General features: G+C 42.6%; 1 protein-coding gene across 2 annotated transcripts in view; it reads right to left on the bottom strand.

Moving 5' to 3' along the window:
- Positions 1-11,561, bottom strand: part of LOC137375834 (alpha-1B adrenergic receptor-like) — a 46,520-nt gene extending 34,959 nt beyond the window's left edge. Inside the window, exon 1 of one of the 2 annotated variants that reach the window (XM_068043360.1) lies at positions 10,240-11,561. In XM_068043360.1, the coding sequence (XP_067899461.1) occupies positions 10,240-11,206 (967 nt within the window). In that variant the 5' untranslated portion in view covers positions 11,207-11,561. The remainder of the gene's footprint in view (positions 1-10,239) is intronic. The other variant, XM_068043359.1, reaches the window with a different exon arrangement.
- Positions 11,562-13,696: the final 2,135 nt, after the last annotated feature.

Below are 13,696 nucleotides of genomic sequence, written 5' to 3'. Positions count from 1 at the left end.
TAATAAACAACAAAAATATCTGAAGACAGATGACTTCCAGTAAATGTTGTTTTCAAACAAGACCTCTCAGTGTCCTTTCAATGACCCCAGTGAAAAAAAAAAACATCCATGGAATCCTTTTCAGCTTTCCCAAATAAAACAATGTCCACAATTCTAAAATACATGAGTCCTCAAAAAATATAGAAGCACTGTCATAACACCTCCATCCTTGGAAGAATGAAACATCATTTTCAAGTGCGTTTCATTACAGAATGGGAAAAAAAACAGAAGATGAAAAATATTTTAAAACACATTTTCACACTCATACTCATTCACTCTTTACCTGTAGCTAATACAGATCTACTTTGTACCATCTTTGCACTCAGATAACTCAAAGCAAAGTCAAATCCTGGACAAAACATCCACAATTACATTATTTTTTTCCCACAATGTGGATAATCTTTAAGTGATAAAGGTTGCAATAGTAAACTCCATCGGAATTGTCTGGCATTCTGATTTTTGAACTTTTACACAAAGGCTCGGGGTTATGATCAGGATATACCAGTTTCTCTCTGTAGACATGGTGAACATTGACCTCAAAATGCTTAAGAGCTAGTAATAAGCCTAGGGTTTATTTTTCCACTGTTGAATATATTTTTTGGTGTTGATTTAGCTTTTTACTTAGAGGGTTGTAAATCTTTGGAATTCTCTACCCCAGATGGCTGTGGAAGCTCAGAGTATGTTTAAAATAGAGATTGACAGATTTCTAAATACCAATGACATAAAGGGATATGAGGATAGTGTGGGAAAAAGGCATTGAAGTGAATGATCAGCCATGATTGCATTGAATGGCAGAGCAGACTCAAGGGGCTGAATGGCCTACTTCTGCTCCCATGTTCCTATGTATCCCACTGGCTTTTCTATGCCTGATTCATCATCTTGTAACAGGACTGCACTGACTCCCAGGTCACTAGCATCTATTGCTACCTTGAAGGGCTCAGTAAAATGTGGAGCAGCAACACTGGTTCATTAATCAAAATGGCTTTCAGCCTCTCAAAAAATGCATGGCACTCCCCTAACCACACTACCTTGTTTTTTTGTAGCAAATTTGTCAGTGGACCAAATATAGTACTAAAATTTGGTACAAACTTGCGGTGGAAAACCACACATCCCCAAGAACCTCATGATTTCTCGCTTAGTCCAAGGGGTAGGGAACTCCACCAATGCTTGTACTTTCACTGTTCTTAGCAACACTTGTCCTTGTCCTACTACATGCCTGAGCTAGGTTACTCTGGCTTTTGCAAATTCACTTTTGACAAGGTTTATCACAAAATCAGACAATTGTAATTTTCTAAACAGAGCTTCTAGTTGTTCCAAGTGTTCTTCCAAGTGTCACTGTATACCAGCACATCGTCAAAGTAAACTACATAGTTAGGAACCCTGGCTACTACTTGGTTCATTTGTCTCTGAAAAGTGGCTGGCGCATTTTTTTGCCTGAATGGCTTCACTCAGCATTGGAAAAGACTGTCTGGTGTGACAAAGGCCGATATTTCTTCAGCTTGGGGTGTTAAAGGAACTTGCCAGCATCCATTTAACAAATCTATTTTTGTAAGAAATGTGGCACTGCCCACTCTGTCAATACAGTCTTCCAAGTGAGGAATTGGGCAGGAGTCTGCCTTTGTTACTGCATTAACCTTTCTGCAGTCTATACAGAATCTAGCTGAACCATCAGCTTTAGGAGTTAACACCACTGGGGAACTCCAGCTGCTTTGACTGGGTTCAATTAGGTGTTTTTCCAGCATTTATTGGATTTCTGCTTTTACCCGGGCCTGTTTCTCTCGACGTAAGCAATAAGGATGCTGTTTTATAGGAAAGGATTCCCCTACATCCACATTATGTGTGGCTAAGGTTGTACATCCTGGTTTGTCCCTATAGACTCTTTTAAACGCCATGAGTAACCTTGTTAGGTCTTCTCATTGTTCTGCATCTAAATAGGAAAGCATAGTGTCCAATCTCCCTGACAATTCTGTATTAGCTAACCGGATTGTAGGGGGTTTAATTTGAGAATTGTCTAGGTCTCCTTCTGCCTTATATGCATTATCCCTTTCATCCTTCACTGTCCCTACTACCTGACACGCCTGTGCTTGCTTATCCTTTTCCTGGGGATGATATTGTTTCAACATATTGATATAACACAGCCAATTCTTTTTCCCGTGATCTGGGATGTCAATAAAATAATTTACTTTGCCAATTCTTTTGACCACTTTATATGGACCACTGAACCGTGCTTTCAGCAGTTCACCCTGTAAAGGCAGTAATACAAACACCTCATCCCCTGGCTGAAACGTTTGGGTCTTGGCATGCTTGTCTGCCCATTTCTTCTTGGTTGTTTGGGAAACTTTAAGGTGTTCCTGAGCCACTTTGCAGTCTCTCATGAGCCGTTCCCGGAACACGGATACATAATCTAACACAGAAGATTCGTCCCTCTGTTCTAAAAACCTTTCTTTAATTAGTTTTAGAAGACCTCTTATCTCATGTCCATAAATTAATTCAAAATGACTAAAATGGATAGACTCATTAGGGGAATTTCTAGAGGCAAATAAATGAAATTCTAGCCCTTTATCCCAATCATGGGGATATTCATGACAATCTGCCTTGATCATAATTTTGAGGGTTTGATTACCTTTCTAAAGCCCCTTGTGTCTGTGGGTGGTATGCTGAAGACTTTAACTGTGCTATACCCAAGCCATAATATGCTGAAAAATTTTAGACATAAAATTGGAACCTTGATGCAACTGAATCTCAGTCAATAATACATATGAAGTGAAGAACTGGGTTAACTTCTCTACCACTACCTCAGCAGAATTTGTTCTCAAGGGAATGGCCTCTGGGAACTGAGTAGCTATATGCATGGTAGCGAGTATATATCGATGTCCCGCTTTTTTTATGGTAAAGGTCCTACACAGTCTACTACTAAATGGTTCCCCAAAAACTGGTATGGGAATTAGAGGTGCTGGTTTTATGACAGGTTGCAGTTTTCCCACAATCTGGCACATATGTCACATTTTACAAAACTGCACCACGTCCTTGGAAAGACCTGGCCAGTACAAATACCGACTTATACATGATTGGGTCTTCCAGATCCCCACATGTCCTGCTATAGGAATTTCATGTGCTATCCTTAATATTTCCCGGCAATACTTGGGCAGTACCACTATCTGGTGAACAACCCTCCATTCTTTGTCCGCATGTCAGTGAGGAGGTCTCTACTTCCTCAACAGAATCGCATTTTTAATATAGTAACCTTCTGGAACTCCCTTTGCCTCAGCTTCAGTTAGAGCTGATTGTGCCACTTTATTTAACTCTGGATCAACTTGCTGAGTCTTGATTAATGAGGACTTGCTGAACATTTCCTTCAGATTATCCAAATCCCCAAAGAAAGATTCAGATATTCGACTATCTGACTGAGGTGCCAATTTTACTTCTGACAGTGGAACTTGTTTAGCCATTGCTCAGGTCACTACAAAGGAAGGAAAATTTTTGGAACTTTTTCCTGCAACTGTTCTGTCTCTTTGACCTCACTTGGTTTTTCTGTGACTACTGGAGAAGCTACTGCCTTCGTTCCAGCCAAATCATTCCCCAGGAGTAGGTCAACTCCATCTACAGGCAAACTGTGGACAACTCCTACAGTTACCATTCCAGACATTAGGTCACACTCTAGGTACACCCGATACAAAGGTACATGTATATACTCCCCACCAATACCATTGGCATTCAGTGTGCTCTGTGGTGGAAAAGTTATGCTTTTCCCCAGCAAAAGAGTTTGGGTGGTTCCTGTATCCCTAAGTATAACTATAGGTTTACCTGCCTCACTTGAGGGAGAAGGAGTTACTTATCTTTTTGACAAGAATTCCCTATAACTCTCAGATGTTTTATTCATGTCCCCTGCACTCACAGCAGTTTTTGTACTTGGCCTTACAAATGCAGCCAGATGTACAGCCTGATCTGTTGTACTCTCGGTCAGGGCTCCTTTTTCTACATTGGTTTTGTGTATCCCAGTAAGTCCCATGGGTTTACCCCGCAACTTCCAGCATTCTGCACGAAGGTGTCCCACCTTATGGCAATGGTAATACTTAGGTCTGTGGACCTCACTTCCACCCTCAGCATCTTCCTTTCTGGTCTGAGGAGAAGATCCTGGGGCGTTAACAGCTGTCCCTTCTCATCCCCGGCTACTTGCCTTCCTTTCACCCACCTTCTATCCTTCTCAGGTTTGTGGAGGTGACAGACAAAGGGTTTGGGCTTATAAACAAGCTCATAATCATCAGTGATCTCAGCTACCTGTCCGGCTGTTAAAACTTTCTGATTCTCTACATGGGTTCTTACTAATGGAGGAAGTGAATTTTTTAATTCTTCCAAGAGAATTCTTTCCCTAAGGTTCTCATACATGGCCTCTACCTTTAGTGCCCACATCCAATGATCAAAATTAATTTGCTTTACCCTCTCAAATTATATTAGTCTGCCCAGGCTGTCTCTGGAGGTTTGGAAATTTCTGCCTGTACGCTTCAGGAACCAACTCATAAGCAGTGAAAATAGCCTTTTTTTTGCCATTTCATAATCTGAAGAAGCCTCCTTAAAAAGCATGGCATAAACTTCATGAGCTTTGCCCATCAACCAGCTTTGCATAAGCAGTGTCCAGTTCTCCTTTGGCCACTTCATCTGTCTGGCTATCTTTTCAAAATAAATGAAAAATGCCTCTACATCCCTTTACTCAAATTTTGGGAGGGCGTGTACAAATTTAACATCTCTCCACTGGGTCCTGGGCTGGAGACAGGTCTTTCCCCTCCTGAATTTTCATCGGGATCAAGGGCGTCCTTTTTTTTCCCTCTAGTGCCAGCCTTCTAATCTGGTATTCCCCTTCTGTCTTTTTCCTCTCTTTCTCTTGCTCTTTCTCTCTCCTGCCACTTTGCTTGCTCCCTTTGAAATGGTCTCTCTTTTGCCCTTTCCTCAAGTTCAAGCTGCTTTCTCTGCAACTGAATTTTAGCTAATTCAACTGCACCACCATCTGGCTTGCCTTCTTCTTCTTCCAATTGCAAATGCTATGCTATTACTTCAATTATGTCTGCTTTCTTAGCTCTTGGTTTTAACTTTAATGCCAACAGGTCTGCCAAATCCTTTAGTGTAACCTTAGTTAAGTCACTCAGTGATACATCCTCCTTCCCCAGAAACGTCGAAGCAACTAACAAACTTTACTCTATTGCACAAGAAACCTGGTTATTTTTTTCTTTTCTGCTTTTCAATTATTAGTACCCTACTTACAATTGCACATCATAGGCATTGGATTATCCCACACAAAGCCCCCAATTATATGTTATGACCGAGGTGATAGGAGTGCACTGTCTTTTCTAGCTCCACTTCTCCACAGTTGACAACATATATTTAAATGTTTAGACAGTTACCAATACAGGCAATCATAGACTCTACTCTTTATCCCACAATAAAATACACCAACCAGGTTTCTGTAATAAAAACAAAATTATCAGTTTATTATAAAACTATTATATAACTAGTAATGAAGCAAAACATTAACACACAGATTGAAATATGAACATTCCCTTTTCACCTTAGCCCCCCTCCCCCCCCCCTCCCCCACACACACACATACACACACTGGTTAACCAAAAATAGAGATTTTCTCTTTAGAGCTCTGTTACAAAAAAAGACAAAAAAGAATACTTTGACCAAATACTTGCTAATTCTTGAAAAAAAATATGGAACATTGTCAGTTGTCCCTTTTTGATTTGGCATCCCAAATACACGTAGATGGCGGTCACTGGAATCTTTCTAGAACAGTTCTTTTTAGGCAACATTGAAGATCAGTTTGGCAGGCTTTGCAGGAGAAATGCGACAATTTCTTACACTTGATTCTCAGGAAGTTCTCGAAGAGATGGAAGAGGGTGCTGGTGGTGACTGCTCTCTTGGCTGATTTTCTCCAACTGCCTTCAAAATAGTTCACACCCAACACACTGTCCAAAGTGGAACCCAAACCAATATCTCAAGAGTCAAGCCTCCTGACCCCTATAAACCTTGACCTGCCACTTCCCTGGAAATATCTCCCCAAGTCAAAAAGCCCCTGCTGGGTATTTATCTGAAGATAGGTGACTTCCAGTAAATGTTTTCAAACAAGACCTCTCATAGTCCTTTCAATGACCACAGTGAAAAAAAAACATCCAGGGAATCCTTTTCAATTTTCCCAAATAAAACAATGTCCATAATTCTAAAGTACATGAGTCCTCAAAAAACCTAACAAAAATAGAAGCACCATCATTACACTACTTTAATGTAGAAAAACAACGCACAGATGTGTTTTTAAGGAGGATTCTAAAGGAGGTGGACAAGCAAAAGTTTTAGGAGGGGAATTCTGAAGCATGGTGACTGAAAGTGTGTCAAAGCTGGAAGGGGGTGCACAAAAGTGTGAAGTGAGAGGAATAGAGAGTTTGGGGAGCTTGTAGCAGTGTAGGAGGTTACAGATATAGGGAGGAGTGAGGCCATGAAGGAATGTTAACATAAGAGGAGAAATTTGAGTTTCAGGTTTTTGGGTGCCAGCACCCAATGCAGATCAACAAAAACTGGAGTGATGGATCAGTGGGACTTGGTGCTGAATTGGATATAAGCAGCAGATTTCTGGATGTGCATAAATTTATGGATAGTAGAGAATGGGACACCAGCCAGAAAGCTTTGGAGTAATTGAGTCTAGAGATAATAAAGGCTTAGACCATTGGTTTCAAATGCTAATATAATGATACAGGAATGAACTCACTCTTATCAAATACTGTAATTTGTTAAATAGGACTTTTACATTCACTAAAATCTTCACATACATTGCTAATATTGCTCAAGCAGATTATTATTCAATGCAAAAGATTGAAGTTACAATCTGAAGGTACACATTACTGTAATCTAACTAACATTGCAGCACATTTTAAAAGGATTAGACATTAGTCAGTTTAAAGAAACTAACACTTGTAGCACATGCTAATTAGCTACACCAGGAATGCAACCCATCGCATCAGTTGAGCACTGCAATCCTGAGACGCTAAGTGACGAGATTCAGTGTTATACTATTTAGCTGCCGACCTGTTCTCCACCTCCTTCAGTTATTCATACATTACGCGTATCACGTAAATATCTTTGAATTCTCTCATTGTGCTTGAGTTTATATCAGTTCTGCTATTTCACTGTCTCCTACTTACCACTTAAGCCCTTTACAGGTTATTCTATTCCCTTTTTTAGTTTGTATATTTTCCTCCCCACTTTTCATTTGCTCTGTTCCTTTCTCAATGCTGTTCAATCCTAATAGCCTTCAGTTTTGACAAACGCTCTTCCCAATATGTTAACGCCTCAGACTTCCAGCATGTGTAGATCTTACTTGGTATTTAGACTCTTTATGAATGTACCTTGCAAGTCTTTCCAGTTCCAATTTTTTGGGGGAATGGGAAAAGGCTGTGTCCATTGTAAACAAAACGCGCGCCACCAAGTTCAAGATCGCGTCAAAAATGACGGAGTAATGGGTAAGTAGCTTAGTATGCTTCTTAGGTTAGAATCAGGCAACTTAACTTTAGCAGTTTGGGAAATGTTTCAGCTCATGTTTCACAGTGCTGTGATGCTCCAGCCGTACTTACTTGAATGATTAATATTGAAGAGGAACAAGAGCGGGAAAGGAACTAAAACATCCCTTGCAGCAGATGGAGTTTATCCCTCAAAAGGCACCTGGATCAATCCTGCAACAGGCCAAAAACTAAATGTGGCAGCATCTGGCTAAATATACAGTCACGCGGCTACATGAATGTCTGAATGGGGAGACCAAACGCAGATTGGGTGACTGCTTTGCGGAACACCTCCGCTCAGTCCGTAAGCATGACCCCAAGCTTCCGGTTGCTGGCCATTTCAATACCCCACCCCGCTCTCATGCTCACATTATTTAGCTTGTTTCCACTGTTTTCGTTTTCTTCATGTGTTTTTTTAGGTTTGCGCTTGGAGTGCTCTGTGCCTTATAATCATTTACACTCTCTTTACTAACGCGTTGTCTTTCAGCACACCATTGTCATATTGTTTGCCTTTGTTCCATGCCCTTCTGGTCAGTAATTCTCTGTGACCTTGTCCTATCAACACCTTCACCTTTGTTATCTCTTGCCCCACCCCTGCTTTACTTGCTTAAAACCTTTTACATTTCTAATATTTGTCAGTTCTGAAGAAGGGTCTCTGACCTGAAACGTTATCTCTGCTTCTCTCAGATGTTGCCAGACCTGCTGAGCATTTCCAGCATTTCTTAAATAAAAACAAAATACTGCGGATGCTGGAAATCTGAAATAAAAACAAGAAATGCTGGAATCACTCTGCAGGTCTGGCAGCATCTGTGGAAAGAGAAGCAGAGTTAACGTTTCGGGTCAGTGACGCCTTCATCAGAACATTTCAGCATTTCTTGTTTTTATTTCAGATTTCCAGCATCTGCAATATTTTGTTTTTATTTTAACTTGAATGTCTTGTTGGGAATGTATTTAATATTTATTATTGAGATAAATTAACAGCTTGGAACTTGGCAACCACTTGGAAATCAACAGTTATGCATTTCTTTGAAGCACTTTTGTCCTGTTTTATTCTTTTATTTCTTTTTCTATAATATATTCTGGTTAAACAATATCAAGGTGCCAGTTTCAAGGATGTACTAAGCCATAGTTATGGGAATAAATAGTAGCAAAACATTTATAAAATACATCACGAGTCCATATTAACCGCTAATATTAATTCAGTTCCATCTCACTGTCTGATTCCAAATTAAAAGTTTCTTCTCAGTGGCTTTAGCATTCACCATATAAAGAATATATTCTCACTTTATTAAGAATAGTTTTTAAAAAAAGATTTAGACTGAGAGTATGACATGAAAGGACTTTTAATGCTCATCAACATTTTGCTAATCAATTGTGAAATGGGTTCTGTTGAAATCAACACTTTCAATGAGAGTTATTTTCAGAATATTTTGCCAGTTTACATTAAACTTTGCCTCCCTCCAGAAATTGTTGCTGCAACTCGCTCAGTCTTACTACATTTTAATGAAAGTGCTCCTCCAATAGAGATCGTGTTCCCTGCATACAGAGAATGGAGTTGCAGGGGCCCTGGCACAAATCGGTCAAAATAACAAAGCATGAATCTGTCGTCTACAGGGCGCAATAATATAGGAACACAGGAGCCGGAGTAGGCCATTCAGCCCGCCCCGCCATTCAATATGATCATGGCTGATCATCCACTTCAATGCCTTTTTCTCACACTAGCGCCATATCCCCTTACATCATTTGTGTGGCTAAGTACGGCTGAAAAATGTTTGCATGCTGTTCATTCATTAATTTCGGTATGGGTGCAAGTTTCGGATTAAACTCCCCCTACGTTTCTACAGTAAACACTTTTTTGAAAAATAGAAATATATGCTTTTATCTTGATAAAACTGTAAAACTAAATGAAATATTTTATTCGCACCAGAATGCAAAAATGCTTTATTTAAAACTGGAGCTAACTGAAGGGAAAGGTATGGCAATGCACAAAACACTTTATCCCAGTTGAACCGATTTCTAAAACAAAGTATCGCAGAGAAATTTTAGATTTTCACAATAACCGATCCAGCCATGTTGTGAAGAATCAGAGTACACGGTCTTGCCCTATGTAATAGACCATCTCTGTGCACTTAAACAATTTGGTCCGAATAGCTAACCAGGCATGGGCACGTGGCAGAATTCGAACTTTTTTTTAAAAGTCCGAATAGGAAGACTGAGGGCATAAATTAGAATAATAGAGGAAATGGACTAGATTTATTCACAGCCTTATAGTTTATCTGTTTAATGTAACCGATTCAGCAAACCTCCTCTAAAGCGGCAGCACCCTGTCTGGTAAGTCCATGGACTGCGCTAAAAGCCAAAAGTTAGCACTGCACAATAAATTCTCATTCGTAAGTCTCAAGGAGCGAGAGCAATTTATGTAATGTATATAAATCCGTCACCAAGGTCCCTTTGAAAGACCTTTAAGGAGCTAGTTCAAATATTAAATACTAAGAAATTTGATGGCACGTTTGTTCCCAAGCTGATCTTTGTTGCTAATATGTCCACGTGCTGCTCATTAGATTTTCTCCACAACTCAATGAAGAACGATAATTAATCCTATTTCTCCAAATGGTGAATCCTGCCTATGTTAATAGTTACGTTAACTTCTACTTACCAAGGGGAAGAGCGATGAAGAATGGTAGCCAGCAAAGGATGAACATACCCATGACGATGCCAAGGGTCTTCGCTGCCTTCTTTTCTCTGGAGAACTTGAGAAGACGCACGGACAATGAACTTCTTATATGGTGCCCTTTGGACCTGGAGACAAGAGACTCGTCCTGAATGTTCCTACAATGGATGCGCAACGTCAGTTCCCTGGAGTCCGATGTCTCCTTCATCACCCCAGCCTCCAGGTTCTTGGTAGTCCTTTTGGCCACAATGTAGACCCTGAAGTACATCACCAGGATGACAGTTAGGGGGATGTAAAAGGACCCCAGCGAGGAGAAGAGAGCATAGCCAGGATCTTCTGTAATTTGACACTCCCTTTCGTCCGGCGGTGCTGGCTGTTTCCAGCCCAAGAGGGGGCCGATAGAGATGACAATGGACAAGAGCCATACCCCTACTACAACCAATACTGCTTTTTTCTCCGTTACAATGGAGGGGTAGCGCAGCGAGTAGCGCACCCCTATATAACGGTCTATTGAAATGGCACACAGGCTCATGATGGAGGCAGTGCAACAGAGCACGTCCACAGCTGCCCAAATATCGCAAAAAATCCTCCCAAAAATCCAATGACCTATGATCTCCAGTGTGGCTGAGAAGGGCAGCACCGTTGTACTTAGGAGCAAGTCTGCGATCGCCAGGTTTATGATAAAGTAGTTTGTGGTTGTTTGTAAGTGTCGGTTGAAAGCTACGGAGAGGATGACTAAGATGTTACCGACCAGCGCGAATAAAATAAAGAGAACCAGGACCAGCCCGAGGACTGCTCCTTTAGTCGGGCTCAGCGACACCGAGGTGTTATTCAGGAAGGTCCCGTTTGAGATATTGGTCGTCAGGTTCACATCGTAGAAAAGAGGATCTGGAGATGATCGGTTGTCGCCGAAACCTCCATCAGGCTGCACGAACTTCATGTTAAGGATCATTCTCTAAATCAGCGGATGTGACAGCCAAGCGGTGAAGTCCCATCACAAGAAGACATCCCAAATCAGGACAGTGAGGGAAAGTTGTTCCGCAGAGAAGAGAAGCGACCTTCTTTACTGCAAAACCCACTGTCATCGGTGGAGCTTCCAGCAACCGAGTCCGGGTAAGGGCGAAATGAAACTCCAAGTGACCCAGGGCTACTTTGTCTGGAGGTTACCTCTGAGAGCCGGGCTGCTCTCTCGCAGCGCCCTTATCTGGAGTAGGGATCGCCGCGCCGCTCCGCTCCCTTCCGCTGTGTTGGTGCCTCCCGCCCGCTCTGCTTTTTATATAAACTGCTTCATGCAAAAAACAAAGATGTCAAAGGTGCTGGATCAGAGTGACGTCAGGATCTGGTCTGAGGAGGTACTGAACGTTTTGTGAAAGATCAGAGCGAGTCAGCACCTGGGGGAGGGGAAATAGACACGGCGGGTGTACACACTGACAGGGTGTTAGTGAGAGGGAAGGGGAAATAGACACGGCGGGTGTACACACTGACAGGGTGTTAGTGAGAGGGAAGGGGAAATAGACACGGTGGGTGTACTCACTGACAGGGTGTTAGTGAGAGGGGAGGGGAAATAAACACGGTGGGTGTACTCACTGACAGGGTGTTAGTGAGAGGGGAGATGGACACGGTGGGTGTACTCACTGACAGTGTGTTAGAGAGAGGGGAGATGGACACGGTGGGTGTACACACTGATAGGGAGTTAGTGAGAGGGGAGGGGAAATAAACACGGTGGGTGTACTCACTGACAGTGTGTTAGAGAGAGGGGAGATGGACACGGTGGGTGTACTCACTGACAGTGTGTTAGAGAGAGGGGAGATGGACACGGTGGGTGTACACACTGATAGGGTGTTAGAGAGGGGAGATGGACACGGTGGGTGTACACACTGACAGGGTGTTAGTGAGAGGGGAGAGGAGTTGGAGGGTGCACACACAGATGGTGTGAGGGAGAGGGGAGGGGCGATGGACACAGTGGGTGCACACATTGAGAGGGTGTATGTGAGGGGGAGGAGAGATGGACACGGTGGGTGTACACACAGAGGATGTGAGGGAGAGGGGAGGGGAGATGGACATGGTGGGTGTACACACAGAGGGTGTGAGGGAGAGGGGAGGGGAGATGGACACAGTGGGTGTACACACTGACAGGGTGTTAGTGGGAGGGGAGATGGACATGGTGGGTGTACACACAGAGGGTGTGAAGGGGAGGGAAGATGGACATGGTGGGTGTACACAAAGAGGGTGTGAGGGAGAGGGGAGGGGAGATGGACACGGTGGGTGTACACACTGACAGGGTGTTAGTGGGAGGGGAGATGGACATGGTGGGTGGACACACAGAGGGTGTGAAGGGGAGGGAAGATGGACATGGTGGGTGTACACAAAGAGGGTGTGAGGGAGAGGGGAGGGGAGATGGACACGGTGGGTGGACACACTGACAGGGTGTTAGTGGGAGGGGAGATGGACATGGTGGGTGGACACACAGAGGGTGTGAAGGGGAGGGAAGATGGACATGGTGGGTGTACACAAAGAGGGTGTGAGGGAGAGGGGAGGGGAGATGGACACGTTGGGTGCACACACTGAGAGGGTGTGAAGGAGAGGGGAGGGGAGATGGACACGGTGGGTGTACACACTAACATGGTGTTAGTGAGAGGGGAGGAGAGGTGGGATCTGCGGAATAACAATGCAAAGCGCAGCGCTGGGATAGGTCCTTCACCAAGTTTTACGCAGCAACCAGGCAAAGGCAAGTTACAGTCAGTTTTCGAAAGGCAGAGGCTAAGGTTTTAATATCATAATATTATACAGCATAGAAACATGCCCTTTGGCCCATCGTGATCCTAACAATTTATCCTTGTGGGATAAAATCCATGGGATAAGAGATTTTTAAAAAACACAGGTACAAGAACCGAAGGAAAAACAAATGGAATTAACAGCATAAGCAACAAATTCCAGGAAAATCCCTTTTTGAAGTACTTTTGACGGTGACTGCCGCTGGGAATGTCGTAGCTTTACCCGAACCGAACTGCACAACCTCGCCGGAGAGGAATCCTCTGTTCGCCTATGGTGTCTGCATTTCAACATGTTGCAATAAATACAAACTTTATATTTAAGAGATATAAATCTCTTAAAAAACACGGTTAAGTACGTTGTTCTTACAGCGTAGCTTTGAATTAGGATGCTTACAATCCCAGATTTTAAAAAAACATGCTTGCTACCTGTTGCTTCACACACTCTAATACCGTGGCAGTTGGTTCCTAAAATCAGTTAGCCGGTCTGTAATTTAAAATTACTTTTAAATATTCTCAAACGCCCTTAAATGATTGCCAGGAACGTTCACAATGTTGCTGTAGTTACATTTTGAGCGATAGCGTTCAAATCAACGAAGAAACCTCAGACCGCGGCACTCTTGCTAAAATGAACAGCTTGTGTATGTTTGCCCCACCCCAAACCATACCAT

The sequence above is a fragment of the Heterodontus francisci genome, chromosome 12, assembly GCF_036365525.1.
Source record: "Heterodontus francisci isolate sHetFra1 chromosome 12, sHetFra1.hap1, whole genome shotgun sequence".
NCBI lineage: Eukaryota > Metazoa > Chordata > Chondrichthyes > Heterodontiformes > Heterodontidae > Heterodontus > Heterodontus francisci.
This window is presented reverse-complemented; position numbering and strand designations above follow the sequence as displayed.